Below are 27,859 nucleotides of genomic sequence, written 5' to 3'. Positions count from 1 at the left end.
CGAATACCTTTTTGTCGTCTGGTCGACAGACAACCAAGACTTCCCCGTCTATCTCGTCGAGCTCTCGCTTCAAGACGCTCCCCTGTGGCGAGCGAAGACACATCGGACGGCGCAAAGTTGAACCGAGTTCTTGTTGCTCTCGTCAAAAGGGGGTTTGACAAACAACCCTACTTCACGAGACTTCGCGGCGAGACGAATACCTTTTTGTCGTCTGGTCGACAGACAACCAAGACTTCCCCGTCTATCTCGTCGAGCTCTCGCTTCAAGACGCTCCCCTGTGGCGAGCGAAGACACATCGGACGGCGCAAAGTTGAACCGAGTTCTTGTTGCTCTCGTCAAAAGGGGGTTTGACAAACAACCCTACTTCACGAGACTTCGCGGCGAGATGTTTTGCCTAGCAGCTCGCGTAGCTATAAGAGACGATAGTTTGACGTAAAGTCGTCAGTTTCGAACGACTCACGACCCTCGAGTCGTCTAATCTGCCGAGGACGATCGCAGCACATTCGTTTGCGAGAAGCCCTCTCTGTATCTAGCTGGACGAAAGTGAAACTATCAAGAGCACAACATTGCACAAGGAGACTAAGGGCAGCAGTTGTGGTTTTAGGTTTTCATTCAGCTCAGAAAGCTTCACCAACTCCCTGTCATCGAGACCAGGAAGCCGTGTTCGAGTAATTCGTTTGAGATCCAGAACTGCCCGCTCCTTCTCGAGGCGAAGCAGGGGAGAAGGCTGGACTTGCCGGAGAGAATTGGGGTGAAGTAGGCCTGTCGATAACGAAAGCGGAGATCAGTAAGCAGCCTGAATACGGGGGACAGCGTTAAGGAGAAAGAAGAACGAACGAGTAAGCAGGAGATTTCGCACTGGCCAGACCTGGACTCGTTGGCGAGTACGCAGGTGAGGTCGGGGAGTACCTCGGAGAGGTAGGAGAGTACTGGGGAGAGGTGGGAGAGTATTTCGGAGACGTAGGAGAGAACGACGGCGAAGTCGGCCTTGACAAAGAGATAGAAACGTCAACCTCACGAGCGAGCCCGATGCTAAACAGAATCGCGAAAGAGACTTACGAGTACTTTGGCGAAGTCGGAGAGAAAGAAGGGGAAGAAGGTGAGAATTGAGGCGACGTAGGGCTGCGTTTCAGACAAAAGCGTCGTCAGTCGACGACATGATCTGAAACAGTGCGTCACAAACTCACGAGTACGAAGGAGAAGCGGGAGAGAAGCGGGGCGAAGTCGGAGAGTACGAAGGAGACGTCGGACTGAACCTCGGAGAAGCTGGACTCATGTTAAGCATTGGCGACGTCGGACTGTGCGCATTCGAGACGTCAATGGAATCAGTTAATTGATGGGAAGACAAGTAGAAGAACACGGAAAAAGCTCACGAGTATCCGGGAGAAGCAGCTCCAGCACCAGAACGGTTGACCCAAGGAGAAGTCGGCGCGAATGTCGTACCAGGACTTCTCGGATTGTAAGGGGAAGAAGCATATGCACCTCCGAAGGGCGAAGCACTGCAAAACCCGACAAGTAGAGTCAATAATCGCGGCGACAATCTCGGACGAAAAGGTGAAGAGAAAGACTCTACTCACGGACTGTAGCCGGCGGCACCAAACGGACTTGCTCCACCAGTGAACGGACTCGCTCCTCCCGCGAAAGGTGACGCGCCTCCAAAAGGAGAGGCACCTCCCGCGAACGGTGATTGACCTCCGAACGGTGACATACCTCCGAGTCCTCCTTGTTCGTAACCATCTTGACCGGCCTGAATGATCGGAGAGAAGGAAGCGGTCGCAAGGTCGGTCTGAGCGTAGTAAGCAGGAGTTTTGCCGTCGTACATCTCGGCGTAGGGTGTAGCTCCGCCGCCGTGAATTCCAGGAGTCTTTCCGCCGTCGTTGTTCAGATCCATCATCATCGCGGCAGGAACCGGGAGACGGTGATCGGGAACGACATCTTTGAGGAGTGAAGTATCGAGAGCGAGCTCGAAAGCGCCAGTACCCATAGGAGCGACTTGACCGAGAAGACTGTAGAATCGAAATGACCAGACATCAGCGAGGAACGATCGCGAGCTAACAAGATGGAGACTGGACGTACACATTCTCAGCGACACCGGTACAGTAATCAGTCTCTCCCGCGGCAGCCGCTTCCATCAAGATTTCGACCGTCTCCTCGAACGAACAGCGCATAAGAGCACCAGTGTCGGATCGATTGATTCCGTGACGAGTGATGGCCATGAGAGAACCTCGATTCGTCATGATGTCGGTGAGCATCGACAAATGGCGATAGTTGACCTTGGAACCATCGAACTCGATAACGTTACGCAGTTCTCGGAGTACCGATGCTCGCGCTGCTTCGATACCGAGAACCTCCAAGATTTCGACGCACGAGTTGGACATTGTTCGTCGGGAATCGACTCCGTCGACGCAAAGGACTTTTCGAAGGTTGATTCCGTCCGTTTCCAACACCCACTCGGTCGGGGTGTGGTATTCTCCGACCTCGTTCAACTGACTCCTCTTCTGTTCGACCATGAACACTCGTTCGATCCCTTCGACTCCTCCTAACGCGATCGAACCGAGCATTTGCGATTCGAGTTGTTTCAGGAAGATATCCTCGGCGTCGTCCTCACCGTCTCCCTCCTCCTTGTCTCCGTCGGCCGGCATCAGGGCACGACAACGAATGACGAGCTTCTCGGCGTTGTCCTCGGACCAGATAACGAACAGGTCTTGATCGAACGTTTCGGCGATCTTGCCAGCGACGTAGGCCATTTCGAGTTTCTTGTCGAGCATCTTGGCGCGATCCAACTCGAATCGAAGGAGCCAGGGAGATTGTCGAGTGAGGTTCGCTTCGACATCTTCGTCTGGAATGGCGAAGAAGGCTTCGACGAATTCTCGATCATCTTCAATGACCGTCGCTGAAGGATCGGGATCGTAGAAGATCTGAGTCGAGGCCGTGATCGTTTGAAGAGTCGTGAACGAGAGCTTCGTTTGCACTTCTTTCGCGAGGTTGACGTCTCGAGCGATCTCGGGTTGGAGGTAGACGGTTGTCGAAGGCGTCTTGAGATTGACCGCGACGTTGATAATTTCCTTGAGACGGGGGACTCCGAGCGTGACGTTCTTCGACGAGACTCCGGCGTAGTGGAAAGTGTTGAGCGTCATTTGAGTCGCGGGTTCTCCGATCGATTGCGCCGCGAGCGTTCCACACATTTCTCCGGGAGCGACCATCGAATTGTTGAACTTTGATTCGACCTCTCCAATGACCCATTCGAACGCTTCTCGGTTGAGACGGTACTCTTCGATCACGCGACGAACCGCGAACGACGAACGAAGGAAGATTCGGAAAAGTTGAGTCGCGTTGTCCTGCGCTTCTTGCGAGAGTTGATCCGAACCGCGTACGACGACGAGTCGATCGCACAACTCGGTGACGGTGGCGATGATGTCGTGCGGGGGAAGGTCTGAAGCTTTACGGTCGTCGATGTGGAAGATTTGTTGAGCATTTTGAATGATACGACGAATGTTGACGGGAAGGGAGACGGTAGCGTCACCGTTCGGGAAGATGAAGGTTCGAAGACGTTGTCGGTCCTCCTTGAGTTGCTCGTACTCGAGATCGAGAATTCGTTGAAGCGCTGCGTCCGGTTCAGCGAGGTCGACTCGGAGCGTTCCCGGTTTGAATTTCCACGTGTCGTCCATGACATCGACTCGGTACCTCGCTTCGAACCTCGCATCCGAGAGTCGAATCGGATCGACGACTTGTTCCTCGATGAACGCTCCGTCCATACCGTCCTCTCCGTAGACGAACTGAACGACGTCACCGAGCGAGTTTCGAACCGTTCCATCGTACGCGACCATGACGTCCTCGAGCGCCTTGACGAGACGACGTTGGATGTATCCAGTCTCGGCGGTCTTGACGGCGGTATCGATCAACCCTTCTCGTCCGGCCATGGCGTGGAAGAAGAATTCTTGAGGCGTCAAACCTCGGAGGTAAGAGTTTTCGACGAATCCTCGCGCTTCGGGTGAGTAGTCGTCCTTGGTGAAGTGAGGGAGAGTACGGAACTTGAACCCGAACGGTACTCGTTTACCTTCGACGACTTGTTGACCGACACAAGCTGACATTTGCGAGATGTTGATGAACGAACCTTTCGAACCGGCGACGACCATTTGTTTGACGTTGTTGTCGGCCTTGAGCGAACGTTCGGCGGATCGACCAGACGAGTCACGAGCTTGATTGAGCGCTCGAGTAACTTTGGATTCGAACGATTCTCGAATCGTCATTCCCGGTTCCGGTTCGAGTTTATCCTCTTGGGCGAGTAGGATGACTCGGTTGACTTCAGTCTTTGCGGCGTCGATGAACCCGGTGATGGCCTCCATCGTCGCCTTGTCGGGAACGGTGTCGCCGATTCCGATCGAGAATCCGTTGTGGAGGAGCCAGTAGTTGACGACTTTCTGAACGCCCGAGAACCAATCTCGACAGACTTCTGGCCCCTTCTCCCGGTAGATGACGTGAATGAGTCCTCCCTGAGACGTACCGACCGTCTTCTTGTCGACCGTTCCGAACATGATTTGACCATTCTCGATCCACATTCCGTTATCCTCCGGAGGAGCGGGACTTGCCGGCTCGGAAGAACGGTAGAGATTGATCCCTTTCGGGATACACATCGAGAGAATTTGTTTTCCGGTCCAGAGTTGCTTCGGTTTCAGGATCGCGGGAGGCGGTAAGATTCCGTCCCATTCAGGAACCCATAAGAGGATGTTCTGAATGAAGTCTCGATCCATGAAGCAGTCGCGGAGGGTGAACTTGCGGACCCCACAGAGCGTGTCTTGAACGATTCCCATGACGGGTTTGTTGGCCTGAGGCGAGATGATGTTGCGGGGGACGGCAGCGATCTGCATCAACTCGGCTCGGGTCTCTTCGGATTGAGGAACGTGCAGGTTCATCTCGTCTCCGTCGAAACTGTGAGAGAAAAGCAAAAAGAACGCAGCGTTAGTACGTTTTGGATTCATCGACTCTTTCGAGCGGCGAAACTAAAATGTACTCGGCATTGTAAGGCGACTACGAGTTGGGGCAAACGAGGATGGCCTGTCAGCGTCACTACTAGATCTCGAGAACGAGGAGAGAATGCGACTCACAGTAACGGAAAGATTGAGACGGAACGTCGAGTAGGGCATCAATTTCACTCGATGAGCCACTGCGAACGGGGAAAGGAGAATGCCCAGGTCAATTACAAACCCTTTGATAAACCGAGGTTGAGAGAGAGACTTACTCATCGACATTTTGTGCAAACTCGGTTGTCGATTGAACAGAACGATATCTCCATCCTTCAAATGCCTCTCGACGATCCAACCATACTGCAAGAATGTATCCGCTCGCTTGTTGTACCTCAGGTCGATCCTGTCGCCAGTGTCCCTAACAACGTATCGAGCTCCAGGATATTCGTTCGGTCCGTTTCGAACGAGTTCTTGAAGGTACGAAATGTTGTAAGGGGTGACGCGTTCTGGATAGGTGAGAGTTCGAGCGATCGAGAAAGGTACTCCAACCTCATCGAGAGCGAGATTAGGATCTCCGGTGATGACGGTACGAGCCGAGAAGTCGACGCGTTTCCCCATCAAGTTTCCTCGGAGTCGTCCTTCCTTTCCCTTGAGACGAGCTCGAATCGATTTCACCGGTCGACCAGATTTCTGAAGCGCTTGAGGTTGTCCAGGGAGATCGTTGTCCATGTAGGTAGCGATGTGCCATTGGAGCAACGTTTCGAACTCGTTGACGACGTGGGCCGGCGCGCCTTCCTCCTCGAACTTTCTGAGACTCGAATTCGCCCGAATGATTTCCGCCAACTTGTAAGTCAAATCGTCTTCTCCTCTCATCGCACCTCCATCAACCGAGATCGAAGGTCGAACGGGAGGCGGGGGAACGGGGAGAACGGTCAGAATCATCCACGCGGGGTGGGCTTCGGTTGCCGATAATCCGAGAATGTTGAGGTCTTCGTCCGAGATTTTGCGGAAGAGAGCGTGAGCTTGAGTTGCCGTGAAAGGTTTCCGATCCGGTTGTTGAGCGTTTCCATCCTGTTGGACAGACAAACCGTCAAATATCTACCGAGCGTAGGCGAGACAGAACAGAGAGAGCTCACTTCATCCTTGCCTCGACCGTACACCAAGAACAGTTTCAATCCCTCTTTCCTCAAGACTGGCTGATCGTGACCACATCCACCGTGACCTCTAGGAACCTCTTCGCCGTTCGCGATCTTTTGTTGTTGTTCGTCGTCGATTGTGTCGAGATCGCACGACATCTTCGCCTTGACGAGAGCGTGAACGACGGCCAAACGTTTTTTCGGATCTCGAATGAATCGAACAGCGTCGGCCAACCTGGGATCTTCGTGAGGCGCAACCTTGAGTTTACCGCAGAGTACACAGATACACTCCGTGATCTTTTTCACCTTGTTGAGGAAACCTTTTGAGCCGAAAGAAACACTTGTTTAGCTTCGCTCGGGACATCGATCAACAGGGGAGGCGTCTCGCCATCAACGTACCGACGTGGAACACAGCTCTGCTCAACTCGATATGTCCGAAATGACCTGGGCATTCTGCCATTCCTTCTCCACAAGTCGCACACTTGAAATTCCTATCGATCGTTCCCAATCTCGAATCACTCAAACCGCCAACTTTCTGTTGACCGAATCGCGTACGTACAACGATACCAGTAAGCCGTATCAGACTCGTAAGAGAACAAGCGTTACGAGGAGCGAGGGTTTACTTACAGGTCGATTGTTTCCTTCCTCGAACGTCTCGGGATACTCTACTTTGCATACCGAGATGGCCTTGATCTCTTCAGGAGAGAGGATACCAAACTGTATGGTCCTCGGTCTCTTGATCGGTCTGTAGGGAAACGGTGATCAAGTTCCGTCAGCAACTCTCCAACGCGCGTCGAATCTACCGGTCCTTCGCCGCTCATAGGGAGGGTGGCTACTCACTGAGCGGAATGTGCGAACTCGTGACCCAACATCGTGACCGTACGAGAAGTGAGGAACGGGGAAACAGTGGCGAGGTGGAATTCGGCTTCGAAGGCCCGCGGGCGTGATTCCGACTTGTCGAGGTTGTTGGTATGTACGCTGAGAAGTTCCAAATAGGCGCGGAGAGACTACCGACTCCGTGAAACGAGTTATCGACTTGAGATTGAGGGAGAGAATCGACGACGCGGCGTGGGCTGCAAAGAGAGGACAGGGCCGGGTGTCGAGTTGAATATGTGCTACTACAGGTGTCACTCTGGTGTTAGAGAGTGGACCCGCAGCAAGTGGGATGGGGAGAAAGGGGTGAGAGGATTCCCCCTTTCTCTGTCTCTCTCTCTCTATCTCCTCTCGCAAATCTCCATGTCGTCGAACCTGAAGCAGGAGCTCAAGGCGTGGGAAGCCAACTTTCGCGCCAAACACGGTACGGATCCGACAAAGCAAGATATCAAACAGGAACCCGATATCGGTTCGTTCTCCTCTTCGGAACTGCTTGTTGCCCGCGAACTGACTTCTTCCTCATCGTCAGCTCGCAAGTACAAAGAATACAACAAATCTAAACAAGCTCCGCCCCCGCCGAAACCAGTCCCCTCGAATGTTTTCAAAACTCCGACAAAACCTCGAAGTTCGCGTCAAGCCGCAACAGCGACTACGCCGACTTTGGACCCGCGAGGTTCCCTCGGCGACAACCCATTCCTCGCAAAGGGAGCCGAAAAGAGCTCGACGGATTCCAAGTCGAACGGAACTCGATACGTTCTCGCAAACTCGCCATCGAAATTACGAGCTCTCGCCGCGATGCATTCGACCTCGGGATCACCCAATCGTCCTTCGGGTTCGAACTGGACGAACTCCTCCACTTCTACCTCCGCATCGACCTTGGTCGCTTCCTCGTCTTCAAATAAAGAACAATCGAAAACTTCTACTTCAGCCGATCCTCCTGCGCCTGTCGATTTCAATCGCTCGCCTCGGAAAGCTCTCAATCCCTTTGCGTCACCGAGAAAGAAGGAAGTCGTAACGGTGCAACCTCCTTCGAGGGGCACGACCTTGTTTGGAGATTTCGAGAAACTTGAGAGGGAGAAATTGAAGAAGAAAAGATCACGGATCAAGGTCAAAGGTGGAATGGGCTGGGGCCATGCGACCGATGCATTGGAATGGCAGAACGAGGGTAGGGATGTAGGGAAAATGGACGCAGACGAAGTCGACGAATTCTTTCGAGCTGAAACCGGCGTTCAGTCCACCACGAAGAAAACAACCCTCGATCCTTCATTCCCAGTCTCTACTTCCTCCACCTCGGACTCTTTCGCTCTCCCTTCGACCACTCCTCTCTCGCTACGCCCTCGAGACCAAGACGACGACGAGATGCTAGGACCATCACCCGTCAAACCTTCCTTCCGCAAGCGCACCTCATCCTTCGGATCCGACCATTCGAAACCGTTCAAACCTCTATTCGACGACACCTCAACGACTTCCTCGTCAAGTTTAGGACAGCCGATTGCGAAACCGGTCTTGTTTGCGACATCGCTGCGGTCTACTTCGATCACGCCGGAAGAACAAATTAGTCGAGGGGGAAAGAGGCCGCTCGGTACGACGACCACCGTCGGACTCGGAAAGGGCAAAGGGAAGGAATCGGATGAAATGGATGCGGTTTTAGAAGACGGGGATGACGATTTCTACGCTGATGCGTTAGACGCGGTGGAGAAAGAGCTAGTCGGAACCAGCGGTAGAACAAAGGTTAAGCGCAAGAGGACAGCGGATACGACGAGTGGTCGAGGAAAGGGGAAGGGAAAGGGGAAGATCAAGGCCACGAAGAATCGACCAAGAGCTGAAGACGAAGACATGGGAGGAGAGGAAGACGATGACGACGATGACGAAGTCAAGATAGAACGGGACAAGAACGGAGGATTATTGTTGGACTTTCGTGTTGACGGTACCGGGGAATCGGGCGAGGTCCGCGAGAGGGTTACGATTCAAACGCAGAGTAAGAGAGCGAGAAGGACGCAGGGGAACACGATCTCAGACGAGAAGGGGGTGGCAGATGAAGAAGCAGGAGGAGGAGGAGGCTACGAATTCGAATCCGACGACAACGCCTTTATTCACGACGGAATTTCGCTACTCGACCGACCTCCATCTCGGGCGATCATTTCTTCACAACCTTCGACAAGTATCGTGAGAGCTCAAGAACGTTCGGACCACACCCACGCCTCCCTACCAGCTGAACTTGCTTCGTTCCTCTCTCTTCGCGCTTCGCCTCAAAAATTTGGGACGCTTGCGAAGGATCGTCAAGTCGCGCAGCTCCTCGGAGAACCAACGGCTGCTGTTCGACAGAAACGACGTGGGGGCCTCCTCGAGCTCGAAGACGAATTGGAAGGGGAGCGCTGGGACGAGCAAGCGGGAGGTAACGAGGAAGAAGGAGGAGACGACGACTGGGACGAAGAAGTAGATGGCTGGAAGCAGACTGGGGAAGCTATGGATGGGTATTACTCTGGTGACGAGAAGTGGTAATTTACAAAGGGTCTGAGCAGAAATCATTCCTCCATCAAACTCTTGTCCTTCTGTCCCGTCGCATCTCCGCCGTCGATCAAACCTTTTGATGGTACGTTGAGCAATGGTTGTACCGCCTCCTCGACAGTTTGCGTCGTCTCGGTCGCTGGCGTTTGAGCAGAGTTTGTTTGCATCACTTCTCGCAAGACGTTTGAAGAGTTCTCGAGTCTCGCCGCTGACACTTGCTCTGTCGGATTGGGTATTGTCAACGATGGTGCTGGTGTTGACCCATTCGACCCGGGTGGTTGTGACGGTCGCTCAGACAACGAATCGCCGTTTGAAATCGGTACGTTGCCCTGAGTCACCTGCTCGACCGCCGCTTCCATCTCCTCGACCGTACCCGAAGACTTGTCGGCAGATGTGTCGATGACCCATTTGAGAACTGCAAAGCTAGCCAGACTGATCAGCTAGCTGAATTCTGAGATAGTTGATTGATGCTCACTCTTGAAATTCGGACTCTGCCCCGGTTGCAAATTCGTTGGTCTGACCCATTCCCTTTTCCATCGCTGTAAGCAGAAGACAGCATGAGTCAGCGTTGCGATAGACGCGAGAGATGAAGACGGGAAACTCACCGGGACTGCAGCCAGAATCTGCTGTTGTTCGATCGAGAGTGCGTCACGAGCTACAAAAGATCCTCCTTTACGTGCTGCCCATCGATTGTTCGCAGCCTGTCGAGATGAGGTGTCGACGGAGTTCGATCATTGGAAAGTTGGCAGAGGAGGAGCAGTCACGCTTTGGGATCAGCTACCCGTGGGAGCTGTGATACTCAGGCGAGCACTCACCATGTCGTGATTTGAGAAAAAGAGTCTGAAAGAGAGAAAGTCGCGGAAGAGCGCAGGCCAAGTCGCAAGATTTGCGCAAGATTGTAGAACGCTCTCTCCGTGAGTGTTTTGTGCTGCCTGTGGGCCAGAAGATCTATGATCGATAAGCGGTATTGAGCAGAGCGGAAGGCTCTGCGCGTTCACGCCACTTGGCGATTTGCGAAGTGACGCTCTCGAGCAGCGCGAGCTTGATCCGCTCGCTTCTCCCTCCTATTTCTGCCTCGATCACAATTCGTTTCGCCGAGAACAGCGTCAGTGAATCGAAGCACAGCTGAATGCTTGTCGGTGCGAGAACAAGCGGCGATTGTCGCCGAGAAAGTCGTTTTTCTTTGAAATCCCGCCCGTATCGAAACCCTCACAACGATAAGCTCGTATCTAGACGTAGAGTTTTTCGAAAATTCCGATAACCCCGACGCTGATTCAACCGAGAATCCCGACACCGTTTCAAGGGATCGCGGATCTCTCGAAAGAGAACTCCATCGACGTTGAAAGCTTGACTTTCCCAGGGTTCTTCTCTTCTCTTCTCTTCTCCTTCAGAATTCCTAATTTTCGACTCTTTGCACGTTTCACCATCTCGCAAGAACCCAAAAGTTTCCAACCCAAATTGAAAGACCTTTAGGCAGCGTGCTTTTGTTTACCAGCCCTGAGTTTCCTGACGTAGAACTCCAACTCCTTGCCTTCCAAGATGTAACCATCAGCACGACCAGATTGTCCAGGGCGCGAAGAGATGGCGGCGTAGAGACGACCGGCCGAGAATTGGGATTCGAGGAGGGGGTCGACCTTGCCAGACTTTTGACGTTCCGCGATGGTGCGCTTGACGTGGGCGGACTTCTTGTCGGCGTCGTCGGCGACGGCAGCGAGAGCCTCCTTGGTCTGATCGAGCGTAGGGACGAGATGGAATGGGATGGAGATTAAATTGCGAGATGAAAAGTCGTTGTTTCGAGTGGGAAGAGTCGATGTGGAGAGAGCGAGGCGAGAAAGCGAGGAGTGGATGGGAGGAAGAAGGCATGCGTAGGATAGGCAATAGAGTCAGTCACGCGCTCAAGCGAAAGCGGAAAAGAGAGAAAAGGAGGGAAAACGTACGCGACCCTTCTTGACGACGGGTTGACCGTAGTGGCTCTCGTACCATTGACGGAAAGGAGCGGCGTCAATTTGAACGATGCACGACTTGACGAGGGTGTTGGTACGGACAAGCTCGTTGTTCGAAGCGTTGTAAACGACTCCGATGATACGAGTCTTGCGAGTCGTGTGTTCCGATCCCCAGGCGTAGTTACCGGACTCGAGACGAAGGGCACGGTGCTTCTCGTTTCCTCCACGGGTACGGACGGTGTGAATGCGCTTGGCACCAAGTTTGGTCATCTAAACATCCCAACACCCAAAAACCGTCAACTCTCCTCCTCGCTACCACAGATAGAGAGGATATAGTCGCACAGCTGCCTGCCTACCGGCTTCAAATTGTCGCTTCTTCCTGTATACGGAGAGGAGGTAAGTAACAACTCCTCAGGAGGGATTTCTGAAAGAATACCTGTAGTGAGCCCTTTGAGCACCCTGGCAAGAAGAAGAATGGAGGAATCAGTCACATCTGATCAGTGTATCTGAAACAGCACAGAGGGCTGCATCTGGAGGAAGAGGGGACAGAAGGACAGGGTTTGGGGGGGATGAGGATGAAGGGGTGAAAAAAACTTAGAGAGACTCACGGTAGCGGAGCGCTTGTGGCGCGAATCCCTCGAAATACCCATGTTGTCTGCAAAGGTAAGGCGGCGCTAGTCGTAAACCGGTTGAGGTCGAAGGAGAAGGCGAGAGAAAAAGAGAGAACAGAGCAAATTTGCATCGAATCGTCGATCTCCTCTGCCACTCTCCTCTGCGATCTCGCTAACGGCACCTCGCATCTATCCTGTACACCTCTACGAGATAACCAAGGCCACAACCGAAACTGTCGAACCAGACAGATCAAACTCCCCGACTCTACTACCGCTTCCTCGCTCTCTCGCTGGCTCCGCTCTCCAAACACGACTCTCGTTATTGCTATAATGGTTCAGCAGGGGGAGGAAGGGACTATTCACGAGTCTGCTATCGCTTGGAACCGCAACGCTTGGGTAATCTCCAGTTTCCCTTCCCCTCCGACTCCCCTCCGCTTTCTGCTTTGATCTGGCTACAGGCTATATGGCACAGCGAATAGGGTACAGGGCAACAGACTTCGATGTAGATGCTATGAGGGTCAAAGAGGGAGCAGTGTAGAAAGATTCCATGGGTCTGAATGTATTCGCAGATTGCAAAACTCGGCTTTGCTTTACCTCTGGTAACACTGTGAATCTGTTGCTGCGCTCGAGGAGGAGCTCGTCACTGCATTCTCAACGGTTCGGTCGGTCACCAGGACAGGCGCAGAGGGAAAACCTGCAGGAGTGGGAAGAGAAAGACGAACCGTCTGAGGTTCGCAAGCGGTGTCTGTGGAGAATGAGTCAAGGGGGAAGGTATGTCTGATCTCGCGAGTCATCTCGTTTCATCTCAACTGCGATTCCAAATACTTGGCGAAAAGATCCGCAACTCGTTCTCTCGCCAGCTCCAATCCTCCTCCCGCGCCTTTGTTCATCGTGACAAATTGCCTCTTGAGCCGTTGAAGTTGAGGCATGCTGACCGGTTTCCGGAGGTCTATTGTAATTCGTAATTCTGATCCACCCGAGGCTGGTGTCGAAGGGAGCAACAACGGCGTCGGGCCAGAGAGAGGGGATAAAGATTGAGCTGAAACGACGGCCGAAACGACGTTCGAAGTCGTCGATTCGAGGATCGTCAGATACGAGGTCGACGAAGTTTGAACCTGTAAGAGGGTGGGTCGATCAGCGCCGTAACGAGTCAGCGAAGACTAGAGAAAAACTCAACGACTTGGGTTGCGAGATTCGGTGGTTTCAGCTCGCTGTTCGTCAATGCCTGCCAGATGGCCTCGACTTCTTTGCTCACAAAATTCCCTTCGCTCGAAGAGTCGAGGGGAACATCATCCGAAGCCACAGTGATCAGAGGCGAATCCCAACGAGCTGAACTTGATGGTTCCTCGAAACGAGATATCAGATTATCGAGACTGATTAATTGACGAGTAGCTGGTTAGTCAACTGAGAAAATCCCTCAGGACGAAAGTTGGAGGAACCTACGTGACATCTGAATATCGAGAATCGTCTGGTCGATTCGAATTCCATTCGCGGCAGCGTTCAGGCGAAGTTGCGACAAAGATCTACGAGGTAAAGCAAGTCGTGAGTTGCCGCGCTATGGGAGGTGTCCGCGAGGGAAAGAAACTTACGGTACAGTTTCGAACTTGGATCTCTCTCGCTTGACAGTACATTTGGTAGCGACTCCCTTTGATGTAGTTCATGGCGTCGACGATCACGATACAGTCTGGACCCAAGTGACGTTGCACCGCAGAGAACAGAGATGCCCTCGCAGGTTTCTCCGCTCGTCCGTCTGTTCTGGCCGACGAAAAAGAAGAGCAAACTCTGAGTGTTTTCAGTTTTCAAAGGTCTGGAGCGGAACTCAGGGGAAGAACTGACCGTCGTAGACCGCCTTCGACAATGACAATGACTCGTCGTTGATGACGAGTACTTTCGCCTTGACGAGGTGGGCAGGACAATCGGGTTGAGAGAGTCGAGCGGAGAGATGATTTTCAAGTTGACGAGCTCTCGTCGTCTTCCCCGCGCAGGGAAATCCCGAGATCGTGACCAATGCCATTGTGAGAATACGTGATTGTCGATTCCGGAGTGAGGAGAGAGTAAGAGAGAGAGAATGTCCTTTTTATTGGCGAGAGAAGCCCTCCTCTCTCGACATCTCGACCTCGACCGATACCTACACCATGAGCGGGTTACGCACGATGCAAGTACTTCGGATAGTCAACAACTCGACCGCGTCCTTGCCTCGTCAGTAGTTTCTCGCTCGCTCTCTGATTGATCAAGAATCTCCAAACTGATTCATCTCTCGCTCCCGCGCAGTCACTGTCCAAGCAGCAGTACCATGGACCGCCGTCTGTACCCCTCATCGTTCAGCCCGATCTTTCAGCCATGCTCGCGTGAGCCGAGAATCCGACATTTCGTCCTCCTATCCCTCTCGCTCTACCGCTTCCTCTCCTTCACCTTCGTATCGTACATCCTCGCCGTCACAGCATCTCTACACCTCTCCTCCATCGGAACAGAAATCTTTCCTCGAGAATCTTCTCTCTCGAGTTTCTCCTCTACCGAATGCCGACCTCATCGACCCACTCCTTGCCGAACGCTGTCTGACACACAAGAGCGGAGTCGAAAAGAGTCAGAACAGAGGGAGACCAGGCATGAACAGCGGAGAAGAAACGCAGACAGGAGGAAAGAACGGTCATAATGAGAAGATGAGTTTCGTCGGTGAGTCGCTTCACTTCGATCGCTACGCAAACTCGAAAGGTCCGGAAGGATGCCTGAGATGGACACTATCTTCTATGACTTCGTGAGACGCTGAATACGCCGTGCGCTTTGAGGAAGAAAAGCTTGTCGAATCTCTTTCGCGCAATCTCAGATTCCTCGATTCCGTTAGACGCAAGCTGACGCAGTCTGTCTGGATTCTACAGGACGCCGAATCCTACGACTCTACCTCACTCTGTACCTAAACTCTAAATTATCCAGTTCCCATCCGTCTCTTCTCGCCCATGCCGTTTCGCCTCGAGCTATCGACGCCTTACTCAACACGAAACAATTAGGGGCGACTGTCGGTGCCGCGTGGAAGTTAGAAGAGGCTATGAGATGGCGCGAAGTACGAGGACCGACGGGAGAGATGACGGGGTTGTGGAAAGTGAGAGGAATGGGAGTCGAGGCGGTCTTGGGCGGAGTTTTCACTTCTCAGGTCAGTGCTGCCCTTCCTTACTATTAACGTTTGTATCCACATGTCTTACGTGAATTCTGATTGCTGAACAGGGTATCGAGACGGCATCGAAAGTCTTCCATGAGCTCGTTCTACCGAACTTGACTTTCCCTCAAACGCTTCGAAAAGCTCTCGATGGAGCGGCCCAACCTGTCGAATCTCTGCAGTTTTCTGGCCAACCGCTGCAGGCTGAGGTGAACGCATGATCTTGGAGATGAAAATGTAACATTTTTCCTCACCCGTTGAAGTCTTGTTCGAGAGAGAGAAAATACGGCTGCGAATAGCGACTTGTTCAGCAGTAATCGCGCGAGTTGGGGATCAGAGTTGTATACTTGTCAGTCGGAGATGGCGGAACGGGGGAAAGGAGAGACGGAGAAGACGGCCGAGAAAAGACGGCGAGGGATTTCGCTCTATCTCCGGAACACCCTCTCCTTTCTCTCTTACCTTCACGGGCACACTTGGTCGACACTTCAATTTAACGCGATAAGCTCGAACATGGTCACCGTATCCACAACTCAGCGTCTTCCACTCGAATCTTTCGATGAACATTTCGCTCCCCTCGTAGGTTCGTCTGCGCGAGATTTACCCTTCTGTCCGCAGCAGTGGAAAGCTCACGTTCTTCTACTGCCTCACGTAAAATCACAGAACTATCGAGCGAAGCTCTAGGGGGAACGATCGAATCAGTTTCGGATGAATTCTTCGCTGCTGCCTCTTGCCTCCTCAGAGTCCCTGTAAGCGTGTGTCCGTGACTTCGATAACGCTCGAGAGCTGACTATAGGGCGCAACAGCCCTCTGTCAGTATGAAAGGTCAATTCGGACCGAATGGGGCTCTCTTCGATGGTTGGGAAAGCAGGCGACACAATCCTACCTACGATTGGTGAGTTAAACACGCACACAGGCCTCTACTCGTGTCTCTTGGGGAGAATGGCGAGCGACAGGGCAGAATTGACGAGTTCGCGAATGTCTGTTCGCAGGGTTGTCGTCAAGCTCGGCGCAAAAGGAAGTGTAGTCGGGGTTGATATCGATACTGGACACTTCTCCGGTAACGAGTAAGCAACACAACATATTCTCCTTAGATGCTGTTGGTTCTCAAACCGATAGAATGTGAAGCGCTAAATTCACCCGCGAAACGAAACAGATCTCCAGCGAGCGGTGTATGGGGCGCTCTCGTGCCGGCTGGTGAGACAATCACCGAAGACTCTCCACTTGTAAGCTGGAATGTCTGGCAACGAAAGGGGGTCTTGAGAGAAAAGAACCTGACATCGTGTTTTCTTTTTGCTTTCCAGTGGACTCCCCTCCTTCCGATTACTCCGCTAGGTCCAGCTCAGCGACATCTTTTCAATCTTCCTGATGGACCTTCTGCGCCTGTAACGCACCTCAAGCTCACGATGCATCCTGACGGTGGAATTGGACGGTTCCGTGCTTATGGTCACGTTCTTCCTTCGGCCACTCCTCCTCCCTCAACTGTCACTCAAGCTGGTCTCGTAGATTTGGCGCACGTTCTCAATGGCGGAACTGTCACGGGTGAAAGTGATCAACATTTCGGAAGAGGAGGAAATCTCGTTCTTCCCGGAAGAGGAAAAGACATGGGAGACGGATGGGAAACTCGACGAAGTCGGGGTCGTCTCGGTACAGGTAAAGGTGATTGGGTCGTCATCAAATTGTGAGTTCACCCGTTCACATAGAACTTCAAGTGTCTGCGACTGATCGATTCCGTTTTTCTCCCGTGCCCCCTTTCGAGCTCAGAGGTGAACCAGGTTATCTCGAGTGGACCGATATCGACACTCTACACTTTGTTGGAAACTTCCCAGAATCAGCTTCGCTTCACGCTATCAACAGTCAAGAGGCACGTTTCTTGCTTTGTGATTCCCGTTTCGCAAGCTGATCAGATTACCAAAACGACAAAACAGAAGTGTCCTCGATACGAAGACGCTGGATGGACTCGAATTCTGGATGTTACGAAACTGGGTCCTCATCGTCAACATTTTTACCAACTCGACAAGCGAGACCAGGCTTGGACCCACGTGCGACTCGATATCTATCCCGGTGAGAAGACCTCTACCTAGTCCCCCTCTCGCTCGCCTTCAACCGGTAACTGACCTCAGCTTCGCTTGACAGACGGAGGAGTTAAGCGATTAAGATTGTTTGGACGACCTGCTTCGCAATTCTCGGATGGTTACTCCGGTCTCACGACAGCTCCTACGCCGTCACCCGCCGCCGAAAGTGGTTCGAAAGCCGTCTCTTCGTCCACGGCTGCACCTCTTGAAAACGATTCTTCGTCGAGACCGGTACCCAAACTTCCTGCCGTCCCCCTCACTCCTTCCGCCTTTGCTCCTTATGGATCGGTCATACAATCTTACCCGGATGCTCGCTGCGCTCCAAAATCGATTCCGATCAAGCAAGTCAACTTTGGAACGGCGCAAAAGTACAATTTCCTCTCACCAACTGCATCACCAATCCCGTTACCGGCAAAGTGGAGCGCTCAGGGAGTCGCACAGAAGTTGAACATGTGCGTGTTCAGATGTGAGCCGCAGAATGGCGTTGGTCGCGAAGAAGGAAAGTGGGAGGTCAGGGTGCTCGAGCGACATGAATTCTCGAGTCAATCGTTTGTACCGATGGGCAGCGAGCATTCCAGCTACTTAGTCCTCGTCGCTCTCCCTGCTCAAGGTGAGTCGCAATCCGGTTCACGTCACCTCGCTCGCAAACTCTGACTGTTTTTGTTCCTCTTTCAGATGGTTCACCTGATCTTTCGACTCTACGAGCGTTCACAGCTTCCTCCTCGCAAGGGATCACGTACCATGCCAACGTATGGCATCATCCCCTGATTGCTCTCGGATCAAAGACCATGGATTTCGGTTGTGTCGTTTGGGAAACGGGAGTTGGAGAAATCGATTGCGAAATATGGAAAGGCCCTGATAGTCCCGCCGTTGCTGTTGTAGCCTCTGTCTGAGCTGAAACATAATGTAAACTCGCTCTCTTTGGGTTCGGCCCAGCGCGAGAGAGAGCCAAATGACAACCTATTCGCGACACGACTTCAATTGCAAGCAATTGCAAGCACTGTTTGCGGAATTGGATTTCTTCGGTTCTGTCCTCCACCTCATAACGCATCTCAACGGCCTGTCAGAAGCATCTAGTCAACACACTCCGAGCATACACCCGAACACAACTCCACGAACTCCAGCATCCACGAAGAAGATATGGCGAGTCTGACTCCGAATTCGGGACTCAAACGAGGCGAAAGCATCAAGCGTACTCCTTCGGACCTATCGAGAGACTTGGCCAGTCAAGATCTCCCTCCCCCGAGCGCGATCACGAACGGACAGAGGAGGAAAGAGCTGGAAGAGAAGAGAAATCAACTGGATAAAGAGTTGGCTCAGCTTGATAGTGCTGAACCCGAAGGTGAGTGCACGAAGCATTTCCAATGATTTGAATACGCTGCGAGGGAGGAGAGGCGATCCTCGAGCGAGGTTTCCTTCCGACTCTCCCCTCCGATCACCTCCCCTCCTTGTTGAACAACAACGAGTTCACTGACCCCCCATCTCTGGATGTTGCGTAGCTCTCACGATGACTCACCGACGTCGTCAATCCGAAAAGGCTCAAGAGGCGATGGCTGCAGCACTCGCTGGATTGGAACTCGGAGAACCCGAACGTCTCGTTCGAGCCAACGCGAAAGCTGATGGAGCTGCAACTCCGATTCCTCCGTGAGCGTCACCCTCTCAGATCTACGACGAGACGGGACTCACGCGAACGTATTCTGCGACAGTACCCAAACCGAGGGTAACGTTTCAGTTCCTTCGACCCCAGCTCTCGAAATCGACGAACCCATCGCCGTGTCAACTGCGTCTGGATCTGTTCAAGCTCCTACCGCCGACTCTGCCGGAGAAACGAAGGGCGCTGAACAAGTAGTCACTCCGTGGGACGTTCAGGGAGCTGTTGTCGAGGGAGTTCAGGTTAGTAAATAGAAATCATCTGTGCTTCGCTTCACGTTCGCAGTTGGAAGAGGGCGACAGCGAGTGCAAGGATCAGCATCAAAACGGCCTTTCCCCGTCACAAATACGACCTTCCGCGACTCTCTTTCGCTTCTTCCTCCCCGTTCCCCTCATCGCCGACACTTCAACCCGCTCTCCTTCTTCCTTCAGTCTCCTTCTCTCGTTCGGTTCCCACTTCAGATGTTTTCAGTTTTCGAGTTTCTCGCTGTTCGAAATACTAGATATTGACGTTTCGCTTTTTCTTCCCTTTTCCTTTTCCCTTCACCTTCGCGTTCTCTGTACAGATGGCCATCAATTATGATCATTTGATCGATCAGTTCGGAACGAAAAGAATCGACGAAGCCCTGTTGGAACGGTTCGAAAGGTTGACCGGTCGCAAACCTCATCTCTTGCTCAGGCGTGGAACTTTCTTCTCTCATCGGTGCGTTTCACTGGAGTGATGATTCAGCGGCGTACTGATGCTAATCATAAATTGGCGAATTGGCAGGGAACTGAACTTGATCCTCGATCGCTACGAACAAAAGAAGCCTTTCTACCTTTACACCGGTCGAGGTCCCTCTTCAGATTCGATGCATTTGGGTCACATGATCCCGTTCGTGTTCACTCAATGGCTTCAAGACGTCTTCGATTGTCCACTCGTAATCCAACTCACCGGTGAGTCGCTTCTTTTCAATGAAAGACAGCGACGAATCCTAATTGAACGTTGTTCTCGACGTAGACGACGAGAAATTCTTGTTCAAACCTTCACTCAAACTCGAACAATGTAACACTTTCGCCTACCAGAATGCGAAAGATATCATCGCTTGCGGTTTCAAACCCGACAAAACTTTCATTTTCTCAGATCTCGATTTTGTTGGGTGAGCATTTCTCTCTTTCGCTTACGCGCTCTGCTTTCATGGCCCTGACCATGAGCTACTCTGCTTTAGAGGACCGTTCTACCGCAACGTTGTCAAAATCTCTCGATTGATTACCGCTCGTCAGTCGCAACAAACGTTCGGCTTCAAACTCGAGTGAGTTCTTCCCTTCCGTACTTGCCGAAATCGCGGAAGCTAACATCGAGTGACTCCCTTCACAGTGACAACGTTGGGAAATGGCACTTCGTAGCGATTCAAGCCGCCCCTTCGTTCTCCTCCTCTTTCCCTCAAATCTTCGGAAACAAGACCGACATTCCCTGCCTGATCCCCTGCGCGATTGATCAAGATCCTTACTTCCGCTTGACTCGAGAATGTGCGCAACGACTCAAATACAAGAAGCCCGCCCTCATTCACGCCAAATTCATTCCATCGCTCCTCGGAGCTCAATCGAAAATGAGCGCGTCAGCTCAAGAAAGTTCGATTTACATGACCGATACGCAAAAGATGATCAAAGACAAGATCAACAAGTACGCTTTCAGTGGCGGACAAACGACCGTCGAGGAACATCGGGAGAAAGGGGGAAACCCAGATGTCGATGTCAGTTACCAATATTTGACGTTCTTCCTCGACGACGATGCCGAAGTTGAACAAGTCGCTCAAGTACGTCCCTCCCTGATCTCGCGACGAGACATCTCGGTCGTTGCTAACGTTCGTCTGGCTCCCGTATGATTAGGATTATCGCTCTGGAAAATTGTTGACGGGAGAATTGAAACAAAAGACGATCTCGATGTTGCAAGACTTTGTCAAAGCTTTCCAAGAGGTGAGCTGACTCCCTTCAAGCTCTTTCACGCCCTGCTAACCCGTCACTGGCACGGAACACTCGTTCAGCGACGAGCGAAAGTTACCGACGAAACTGTCAAGATTTTCACCGACGCCAACAAGCAGATCGACCCGACGCTTAGATACGGTCCTGGATGTACCGGCGAAGCTCCAAAGAAGGCGGCAAACGTCGAGAAGACTGCTGCATGATAATAGATTCACGCCTTTCTCTCTCATGTTGTTCTCTCTCGCTCTCGCTCTCTGCAATCCATTAGACACCCACAGTGATACAGTTCCTTTGCGCACGAATAGTCGAAAGCTCTATAGACCTATCCAGCTCGATCCAGTCAATCCTCCTAGATCTCCAAAATTGGTCCACTCCGAATTCAAATCGCCAACTGGCACTCCGGTCAAGCCAAAATCGTCGTTGTAGCCACTCGAGTTCAAGCTTGGTTGCGTAGCGTCTGTTCGCTCAGAACGACAACTGAGTTGAAGCCTTCCAAAAGTAAGTTTTTGAGCGAAAGAAAACTTACAGAATTCTCCGAGAAATGGATTCGACGAAGCGAGCAACGAAGCCATAGCTTGAGCAGGATCCTCATCTCCGTTCAACTGATCAACACCGTGGCTCTTGTTCTTACCGAAGGCGGACGTACTGATCGTCGGCATAGTAGGCTGCGAAGGAGAGATCGAAGGGGGTTCGTCGACTAGATTCGGGATCGCGATGGACTTCAAGGGATCGGTGTCAAACGAAGACGAAGAGGCTCCTTTACGGGTATCCCATGGCCACGCGCCGGTCATGGAATCCGGTTGGTGAGTACGGCGGAGGGATGGGGCTGAAAAGGAAGAAACGGAAGCGGGAGGACCGGAGAGGTACGACGTTTGCGAGGAAGCGAGGTCCTGCGTCCGCGATTCGAGGCTGACTGAAGGAGCTGATGTTGTGGCAGATGCGATTCCAGCGCCAGGGGGAGGGAGTTGAGGAGAGAAGGGAGATCCGGAACCGACTTTGAGAATGGTTTGAATGAGAACCGCGTGACTTTCAGCGGGGTGATCGATCGAAGGAGAGATGGCATGGAGAAAGTTGCTTCCGAGCTCGAGGAGGAGAGGGAGTTTGTCGCCGGAGGTAAGAGGTTGCGCGCCGAGGGTCGCTCCGCTTTCGTATTCGGTTTGACGCGTAGCGATATTGCCCGAGATCAGACCCTGTACATCGCATGGAATGAGGTCAATGTAGACCGACGATATAGTTCTCTAGCTCACTGCGGATGACATGCGAAGTAGGAAGAGTAACGAGTAAGCGAAAGCCTAGAAAAGAGAAATCGTCATGATCAGTCGGGTTCCTCGGTAGCGGAAAGAAAAGGTAACGCACGATGCAGGTGATGGTGTCCAGCGCTGTTTTGAAATCTTCTGCTACCGCTAAGCTCATTCTCAGAGTTTCCCTCTCTGTGCCGTTCACTCTAGGCCATTCTTCACCTCTGAGCGGTTTGAACAAATCTTGGGCTTCGAGTGAGACGGCATAAATGGCACTCTGGGCTGCGTCGGCCGCCACCTGAAGTTGTGTCCAATCACTGGCAGAGCAAAGCAGATCCGTCAGTATGCGAGCGGAAAAAAGGATCGAGAGAAATCAGAGCTCACTCCGTGGTAAGTTTCGGTCGCCCTTCTTTCCCTTGGTCGATGTCCTTCTGTCTCTCCAACGACCATCGCGAGAACGTCGCTCCATTGACTGAAAGGGAGACAAAGGACGCGAGAGTTCGTTCGACAGTGTAGGCGAGCGGATCTCCCTTTCGTTGAGCTTCGTCGAGAAGAGGTTTCCAATGCGCTCGCCACCGTTCGAGTTCCGCGTTGATCTGAGGTAGTCGCTCGAGTCGATAACGTACCGGGCGAGTCGCGGCGGCTGCTGAAGGCGGTACAGCGATGATGCTGTAGAGTTCGAGGATCGCCGTTCGTCGAACGTCGGTGGGATGACCTCCCAGTGTGGCGAACTTGCGACCTACTCGAAGAGCAGAAGTTGGATCTGCAGAGCACGTAGTCATCGTGAGCTCTTTCAGGGATCTGTATCGAGAGGAGAGCGCAACAGACCTGCCCAACTAGCTCGACCAGATTGTAGCGATCCCAAGTTGTCCGCCGCGATCAAGGAGCACCAAAGTCGATAATCATCGAGTACCTCCTCGTACGGAGGCGCGCCGGATTTTGCAGCAGCTTCAGGATTGTCGAAATACATGTAGAGGAGGACTGGAGACTGTTGAAGGTTCAGAAAGGATGCCGTACGTTGGAGTAGCGAGTGGATCATGTACGACGACAGCGCATTGAGCTTCGAGGCGTAAGAGATCCGAGAGTTGGTCTTGAGTCCCCGGTGATGCAAGAAGGTGGTCTGAACGGGTTTGTAGTAGAGGAGGAGGAGAAGTCCGCGAACGAGATCGCTGTTGAAGACGGAGGGATCGGGAGCGAAAATGATTGCCGCTACGAGCTCGTTGATGATTGCCGTTAGACCGGTGTAAACTTCAGCAGCTCGAGGGGAGGTGGACGTGTTGTAGAAATCGGTGACGAGTAGGATCGAGTGGAACAGGAACGGACTTTTCGACCGGACTAACAACGGTGATCGATCTTCGACGACAGGCACCCAAGGTTGTACTCGTTGACGATAGAAAGCAAACGCTAGCTCGACGTCTTCTGTCGACATGAGGCCCCGAGAGAAAACGTCGGGACGATTCGACCTTGTTGTCCGCCTCGCCTGCCGTAGTAGTTGTTCCTCCTCCGTGATGTCCTCCGTCCTAGCTTCGCTTAGTTTCCTACTGCCCCCAGCCTCTGTACCAGATTCTCGTTCGTCACTTTCCCGATCCTCCTCCATCGCTGAGTCTCGTCGATTGAGCCTTTCAGCTTCGTCGAGGGTGGCGAGGGTCGCAACGAGAACCTGTAACGGATTCGACTCGCCAGGCATGTCCATCTGCTCGAGTGCGTGAGAAGCACTATCCGAATTCGTCGCTGAAGGGGGAGGAAGAGGTCGCTGAGGGTCACTTCGCGGGCTCGCCGTGGGCAGAGATAGAGAGTTCGATGTTGTCGGTTCCGTGATCGTTCGAACGCCCTGACGCCTGTCGTTCTCGAGTCCGTTCTCGATTGATGCTAATCGGTCTTTGATCTCCCGAAGAAGCGTGGCCGTCTCTGAGGCTGCTATGTCTTGAGGCTGACCTCCAGCGTCGCTTGAAGCTTGACTCCTCGTGGCAGCTCCCAATCCTCCTCCACTGGTGGTCGGTTCGGGGCGATTCCCACTTGTTACTCGAACGGCACTTCGAGGGACTTCTCCATCCGGGTACTCGCAGGCTACGCTGTACAACTCGCAACGACGGCAACTGGGCAAGGGGAAGAAGGTCAGCAGGCCTCCTATGCGGGCGAGAATGAGAGGATCCAAGAGAGAGCGAGAGAAAAAGACTCAACGGATGTCGGGTTGCTCCGTCACACTTTTGCTTGTTACTTGAACATGCGATACAGGCTATTCTCCGTCTCCCTACTTTCGCCTTTTCCTTCGCTGCCTTCTCCTTGCCTGACGCTGGTTGCATTTCCGCTTGAAACCGGAGAATTCTCCCTTCCCTCTTGAGCTGTTCCGAGGTGGTGTCGAGAGGTTCCTAGTCGTGCCGTACGGGTAAATCTCGTGTAAGATAGTTCTCGGAGAGGGTGGAAGAGTCGTGAGAGCGGAGCAGAGATGAAAGTCGCGGACAAGCTGGAGCTCTCTCCTCTCCTTCACTTTCCTCCCAGTCCGCTTTAGCGCCAAAGCAGTATGACCCATCCGCAAGTGAACGCCGTAATCTTCGATATGGTCTGTCCGTTCATCTCCTCTCCTTCGCCAGTCGAATTTAGCTCAACGGAATCTCCTCGCCCCTCGACTAGGATGGCCTGTTGATCGACAGTGAGGCCATGTACACCAGAGTCTCGAACGAGGTGTTAAAGCCGTATGGCAAGGAGATGACTTGGGAGGTAAGTTCAGCTCGATTCTCGAATCATGCAGTACACGTCGGGAGCTGAAGCTGATTGATTCTCGTGCAAGACGACAGATCAAGAGTCAGCTGATGGGTCGACCAGCACACGATGCAGCTCGAATTCTGATCGAATTGACTGGAGTTCCCCTGACGGTTGAAGAGGTCTTGAATCAGTCCTCGGCGGGGCTAGAAAGAGCATTCAAGGAGGTACAGCCCTTACCAGGAGTTATGAAGCTCGTCAAACACCTCGAGGCACACAAGATTCCGATGGCTATTGCGACGGGTTCCATGAAGAAGAACTTTCTGATCAAGTCGGCCCATCTACCTCATCTCTTCGATCCGTTTGGGGATAAGATTCTATGCGGAGACGATCCTCGCTTGGAAGGTAAAGGAAAACCTGATCCAACGATCTTCATCGAGAGCGCAAAGATGCTCGGAATTACGTGAGTTGAGCTGTCGACTGGTTTCCATTTTCAGTTCGAGGCTATTAGCTGACGTTCATTCGTGATTTGAGCAGAGGAGAGGAAGCAAGATCGAAAGTGCTCGTCTTTGAGGACGGAGCTCCTGGAGTGATGGCAGCTCGGGCGGCAGGAATGGAGGTTGTGTGGATACCGGATTTAGAATTGGTGAAGACGCTCGGAGATGAACACGGCTTGAATCCGAGTCACACGCACGAATCGCTCGAGGCATTTCAACCGGAGGCCTGGGGCTTACCAGCTTATGCTTGATTATTTTGCAATCCGTACGAGGTGATTGAACCTGTTGCCTCGGCAATCATGTCTTCCTCACACTTATGGTGCCTCTTGAGATGTGACTGTGTTGAGAACGCGTTCGTGAGATGGTCTTCGGTCGCGGACTTAGAAAACAGCAAGCAATTGTCGCACGTTCCCTTTGCGTCGACCCTTTGAAGAGCAAGACCTCTCTCTCTTCCACTTCCAATCTTGCGACCTCAACACTCCGATTGCATCTCGCTCATAAGTCGATGAACAACCAGTATGGCCACTCACAAGAAGCGACAGACGATTCCGTGCTCTCCCTCGAAGGACTGGCAGAGCTCGTTCAGAACGGAGGAGGAAACGGGGATCGCTTGCAAGGGTACGGACTGGACCAATACACCGTGGAAGAGTCTATGAACGAGCTAGATAGGCGTAACACTCGATCACACCACGAGACACACGCTTCCTCCCGTTCAACCTCGCATCCGTCCTCCCAATCCCCGCCTCTCTCGTACCCCGTGTCCTCTCTATCTCAGCACTCAGAATGGACGCCTTCGCCTCCTCCTTCCGTCCACCAAGCTCCCCCAAATTCTCTGGATTATCACTCAACATCTTCCGATTGGCGCAGTTTCACCCCTTCGACCGCTCCATCTTCATCTGATCCATATCTTACGTTCACACGACGCGATACTGGCCGAGACGGATCATCAAAGTATCCCGGAAGTGCAGGAAAACAGGCTCGTCTCGACAGATCGGGCGACCTTTCTTCAGGACACGTCGCGGAAGGAGTATTCGAAGGTGCCGCAGGTGGATATCAACATGGGATAGGATACGAACGCGACACATTGCGTGGCGTCGAAAAGAACGAGGCGGCTTCAGGAGCGAAATTTGTGAAGAGGATGAAGAGATTGCAACGCGAATTCGGAAGCACAGAGAGGTCAGGAAGTCACGCGGGCAGTAAAGAAGGAGGTACGGGAGACATGGGGTTACAAGGCGGTTTGAAGGCTCTTAAGGAGGATAGAGCACGGAAAAGGTCGGAGGACAGAGAAAGGACCGGTGTAGACGAGAAGGGGAGACTAGTCGTCACGGGCCAGAAGAAACGAAGTACGACGAGATGGATGGAGGGTATAGGAGCAATCGCAGTTGGGGTTGGATCCATTGGTGCCTCGCTTGTAAGCTCAAAACTTTTCTCTACGGACTCGCAAGTCCGAGCGCTCGACTCACTTCTCTACGAGACCCATCTCGATCAGCTCACCCATCCGAAGGAGACGCCTCCCCCGTCCGGTACGATCCCCCTGGTGGCACTCTACATCGCACCGTTCGTTTCGCTCCTCCTCACGATCTATCTCTTTCTTATCCAACCCTGTCTTTTCCGTCGTCGGTCGCATACGAAGTCAAATCTTCCACCTTCAATCTCGCCTCAAGCCCCAGTGCAGACCTCCAACTGCTGTTCTGGCTTCGGTAGCGGCAAGAATCGGATACCTCGAGGACAAGTCGTGTCTCCTTCTATCAACCTCATGATCGACCCATCTCTCCTCGCGCAGCATAACGAGCGTCTCACATCCGAAAGAAGAGACGTCGACAGGCACGAAAAGCGACGACGCCGGAAGGAGAAACGTCGGAAACAGAAAAAGGCGGCTCGACAGCGAGAAAGACGGCAGCGGGAAGGCGAATCGGACCTCGAAACGGATCTCTTATCCTCGTCTTCCTCCTTCTTCACTGAGGATTCGTCAGATTCGGAAGCCGACGCAGCGAATCCTCGTTCTTTCGCCTCGATCCTTTCCCATGTCGCCCTCGAGGAAAATTGGTTAGCAGCACGGAAGCAGGTTAAATGGAACGCCGTCTGGGACTTTTCACTTGGTGCGATTTGGGGAGGTCTCGGGGTTTGGGCTATTGGATTCAACGGAGAAAAATGCCCTATAGGAGGATTTGAGGGCTACTGGTGAGTCTACCCGCATCTCTCTACCTCCCGCTTCAGCTCTCTCGACGGTCAGCTCACAGATCTTCTCGCGGTTGTGAACCAGCAATCTCTACAACACCGCTCTCGCTTTCGCAATTCTCGAGTCACTCGCTTTCTTTCTTTCCTTCGCGTTCGACTGTCTCGACTTGTCCAGGTCGAAAGTTTCGCCGAGACATCGACAACAGCGCCTGACGAGCTTCGAGCGGGGCAGATCGAGGGACAGAATCGTTTAATTCGTCAGAGTTTGGGGAAATTTGTTGTACGGTCTGGTCGCATCTTTGCACTTTCTGCCATTCGAGACCTTTAATTGAGCTCTCCATTTCGTACCGAGGTTGGCGATACCGATTAGGGGGAG

General features: G+C 52.7%; 11 protein-coding genes across 11 annotated transcripts; 6 read left to right on the top strand and 5 right to left on the bottom strand.

The window, feature by feature from the left end:
• Positions 1-641: 641 nt before the first annotated feature.
• Positions 642-6,972, bottom strand: RPO21 (DNA-directed RNA polymerase II core subunit RPO21; the record flags this gene model as incomplete). The annotated part of the gene is made up of 14 exons (XM_076634459.1): positions 642-762; positions 838-987; positions 1,060-1,122; positions 1,188-1,298; positions 1,374-1,499; positions 1,578-2,006; positions 2,077-4,929; positions 5,012-5,028; positions 5,106-5,164; positions 5,240-6,035; positions 6,101-6,420; positions 6,500-6,635; positions 6,728-6,845; positions 6,941-6,972. The coding sequence occupies 14 exons, from the start codon at positions 6,970-6,972 to the stop codon at positions 642-644; spliced, it is 5,331 nt and encodes a 1,776-aa protein (XP_076485596.1).
• A 364-nt stretch (positions 6,973-7,336) lies between these two features.
• On the top strand, positions 7,337-9,475 carry JCM6883_006236 (uncharacterized protein; the record flags this gene model as incomplete). Its single annotated transcript, XM_076634458.1, has 1 exon — positions 7,337-9,475. The coding sequence occupies one exon, from the start codon at positions 7,337-7,339 to the stop codon at positions 9,473-9,475; it is 2,139 nt and encodes a 712-aa protein (XP_076485595.1).
• Positions 9,476-9,498: 23 nt separating this feature from the next.
• Positions 9,499-10,299, bottom strand: JCM6883_006235 (uncharacterized protein; the record flags this gene model as incomplete). Its single annotated transcript, XM_076634457.1, has 4 exons — positions 9,499-9,896; positions 9,957-10,020; positions 10,087-10,182; positions 10,297-10,299. The coding sequence occupies 4 exons, from the start codon at positions 10,297-10,299 to the stop codon at positions 9,499-9,501; spliced, it is 561 nt and encodes a 186-aa protein (XP_076485594.1).
• A 651-nt stretch (positions 10,300-10,950) lies between these two features.
• JCM6883_006234 (40S ribosomal protein S8) lies at positions 10,951-12,074 on the bottom strand (the record flags this gene model as incomplete). The annotated part of the gene is made up of 5 exons (XM_076634456.1): positions 10,951-11,208; positions 11,419-11,694; positions 11,767-11,803; positions 11,861-11,883; positions 12,033-12,074. The coding sequence occupies 5 exons, from the start codon at positions 12,072-12,074 to the stop codon at positions 10,951-10,953; spliced, it is 636 nt and encodes a 211-aa protein (XP_076485593.1).
• Positions 12,075-12,835: 761 nt separating this feature from the next.
• On the bottom strand, positions 12,836-14,049 carry KTI12 (Kti12p; the record flags this gene model as incomplete). The annotated part of the gene is made up of 5 exons (XM_076634455.1): positions 12,836-13,150; positions 13,213-13,408; positions 13,479-13,558; positions 13,625-13,785; positions 13,872-14,049. 5 exons carry the CDS (start codon positions 14,047-14,049, stop codon positions 12,836-12,838), a joined length of 930 nt encoding a protein of 309 aa, XP_076485592.1.
• A 121-nt stretch (positions 14,050-14,170) lies between these two features.
• On the top strand, positions 14,171-15,407 carry JCM6883_006232 (uncharacterized protein; the record flags this gene model as incomplete). The annotated part of the gene is made up of 4 exons (XM_076634454.1): positions 14,171-14,234; positions 14,307-14,708; positions 14,912-15,183; positions 15,255-15,407. The coding sequence occupies 4 exons, from the start codon at positions 14,171-14,173 to the stop codon at positions 15,405-15,407; spliced, it is 891 nt and encodes a 296-aa protein (XP_076485591.1).
• Positions 15,408-15,696: 289 nt separating this feature from the next.
• Positions 15,697-18,151, top strand: JCM6883_006231 (uncharacterized protein; the record flags this gene model as incomplete). Its single annotated transcript, XM_076634453.1, has 10 exons — positions 15,697-15,766; positions 15,847-15,932; positions 15,990-16,078; positions 16,176-16,250; positions 16,340-16,409; positions 16,488-16,864; positions 16,948-17,051; positions 17,131-17,247; positions 17,320-17,868; positions 17,934-18,151. 10 exons carry the CDS (start codon positions 15,697-15,699, stop codon positions 18,149-18,151), a joined length of 1,755 nt encoding a protein of 584 aa, XP_076485590.1.
• Positions 18,152-18,398: 247 nt separating this feature from the next.
• Positions 18,399-21,073, top strand: WRS1 (tryptophan--tRNA ligase WRS1; the record flags this gene model as incomplete). Its single annotated transcript, XM_076634452.1, has 10 exons — positions 18,399-18,600; positions 18,758-18,902; positions 18,965-19,151; positions 19,475-19,611; positions 19,678-19,844; positions 19,909-20,047; positions 20,117-20,200; positions 20,266-20,704; positions 20,778-20,864; positions 20,933-21,073. The coding sequence occupies 10 exons, from the start codon at positions 18,399-18,401 to the stop codon at positions 21,071-21,073; spliced, it is 1,728 nt and encodes a 575-aa protein (XP_076485589.1).
• A 111-nt stretch (positions 21,074-21,184) lies between these two features.
• JCM6883_006229 (Zn(II)2Cys6 transcription factor domain-containing protein) lies at positions 21,185-24,411 on the bottom strand (the record flags this gene model as incomplete). Its single annotated transcript, XM_076634451.1, has 7 exons — positions 21,185-21,327; positions 21,397-22,060; positions 22,118-22,162; positions 22,227-22,425; positions 22,493-22,871; positions 22,937-24,204; positions 24,290-24,411. 7 exons carry the CDS (start codon positions 24,409-24,411, stop codon positions 21,185-21,187), a joined length of 2,820 nt encoding a protein of 939 aa, XP_076485588.1.
• A 218-nt stretch (positions 24,412-24,629) lies between these two features.
• JCM6883_006228 (haloacid dehalogenase superfamily protein) lies at positions 24,630-25,556 on the top strand (the record flags this gene model as incomplete). Its single annotated transcript, XM_076634450.1, has 4 exons — positions 24,630-24,668; positions 24,740-24,826; positions 24,904-25,271; positions 25,346-25,556. 4 exons carry the CDS (start codon positions 24,630-24,632, stop codon positions 25,554-25,556), a joined length of 705 nt encoding a protein of 234 aa, XP_076485587.1.
• Positions 25,557-25,810: 254 nt separating this feature from the next.
• Positions 25,811-27,737, top strand: JCM6883_006227 (uncharacterized protein; the record flags this gene model as incomplete). Its single annotated transcript, XM_076634449.1, has 3 exons — positions 25,811-26,716; positions 26,795-27,486; positions 27,569-27,737. 3 exons carry the CDS (start codon positions 25,811-25,813, stop codon positions 27,735-27,737), a joined length of 1,767 nt encoding a protein of 588 aa, XP_076485586.1.
• Between the last annotated feature and the right edge of the window lie 122 nt (positions 27,738-27,859).

This window comes from Sporobolomyces salmoneus (genome assembly GCF_050403485.1).
Source record: "Sporobolomyces salmoneus JCM6883 DNA, S_salmoneus_JCM6883_v1_ctg60, whole genome shotgun sequence".
NCBI classification, from domain to species: Eukaryota; Fungi; Basidiomycota; class Microbotryomycetes; order Sporidiobolales; family Sporidiobolaceae; genus Sporobolomyces; species Sporobolomyces salmoneus.
The sequence above is the reverse complement of the archived record's forward strand: the minus strand, read 5'-3'. Positions and strand labels throughout refer to the sequence as shown.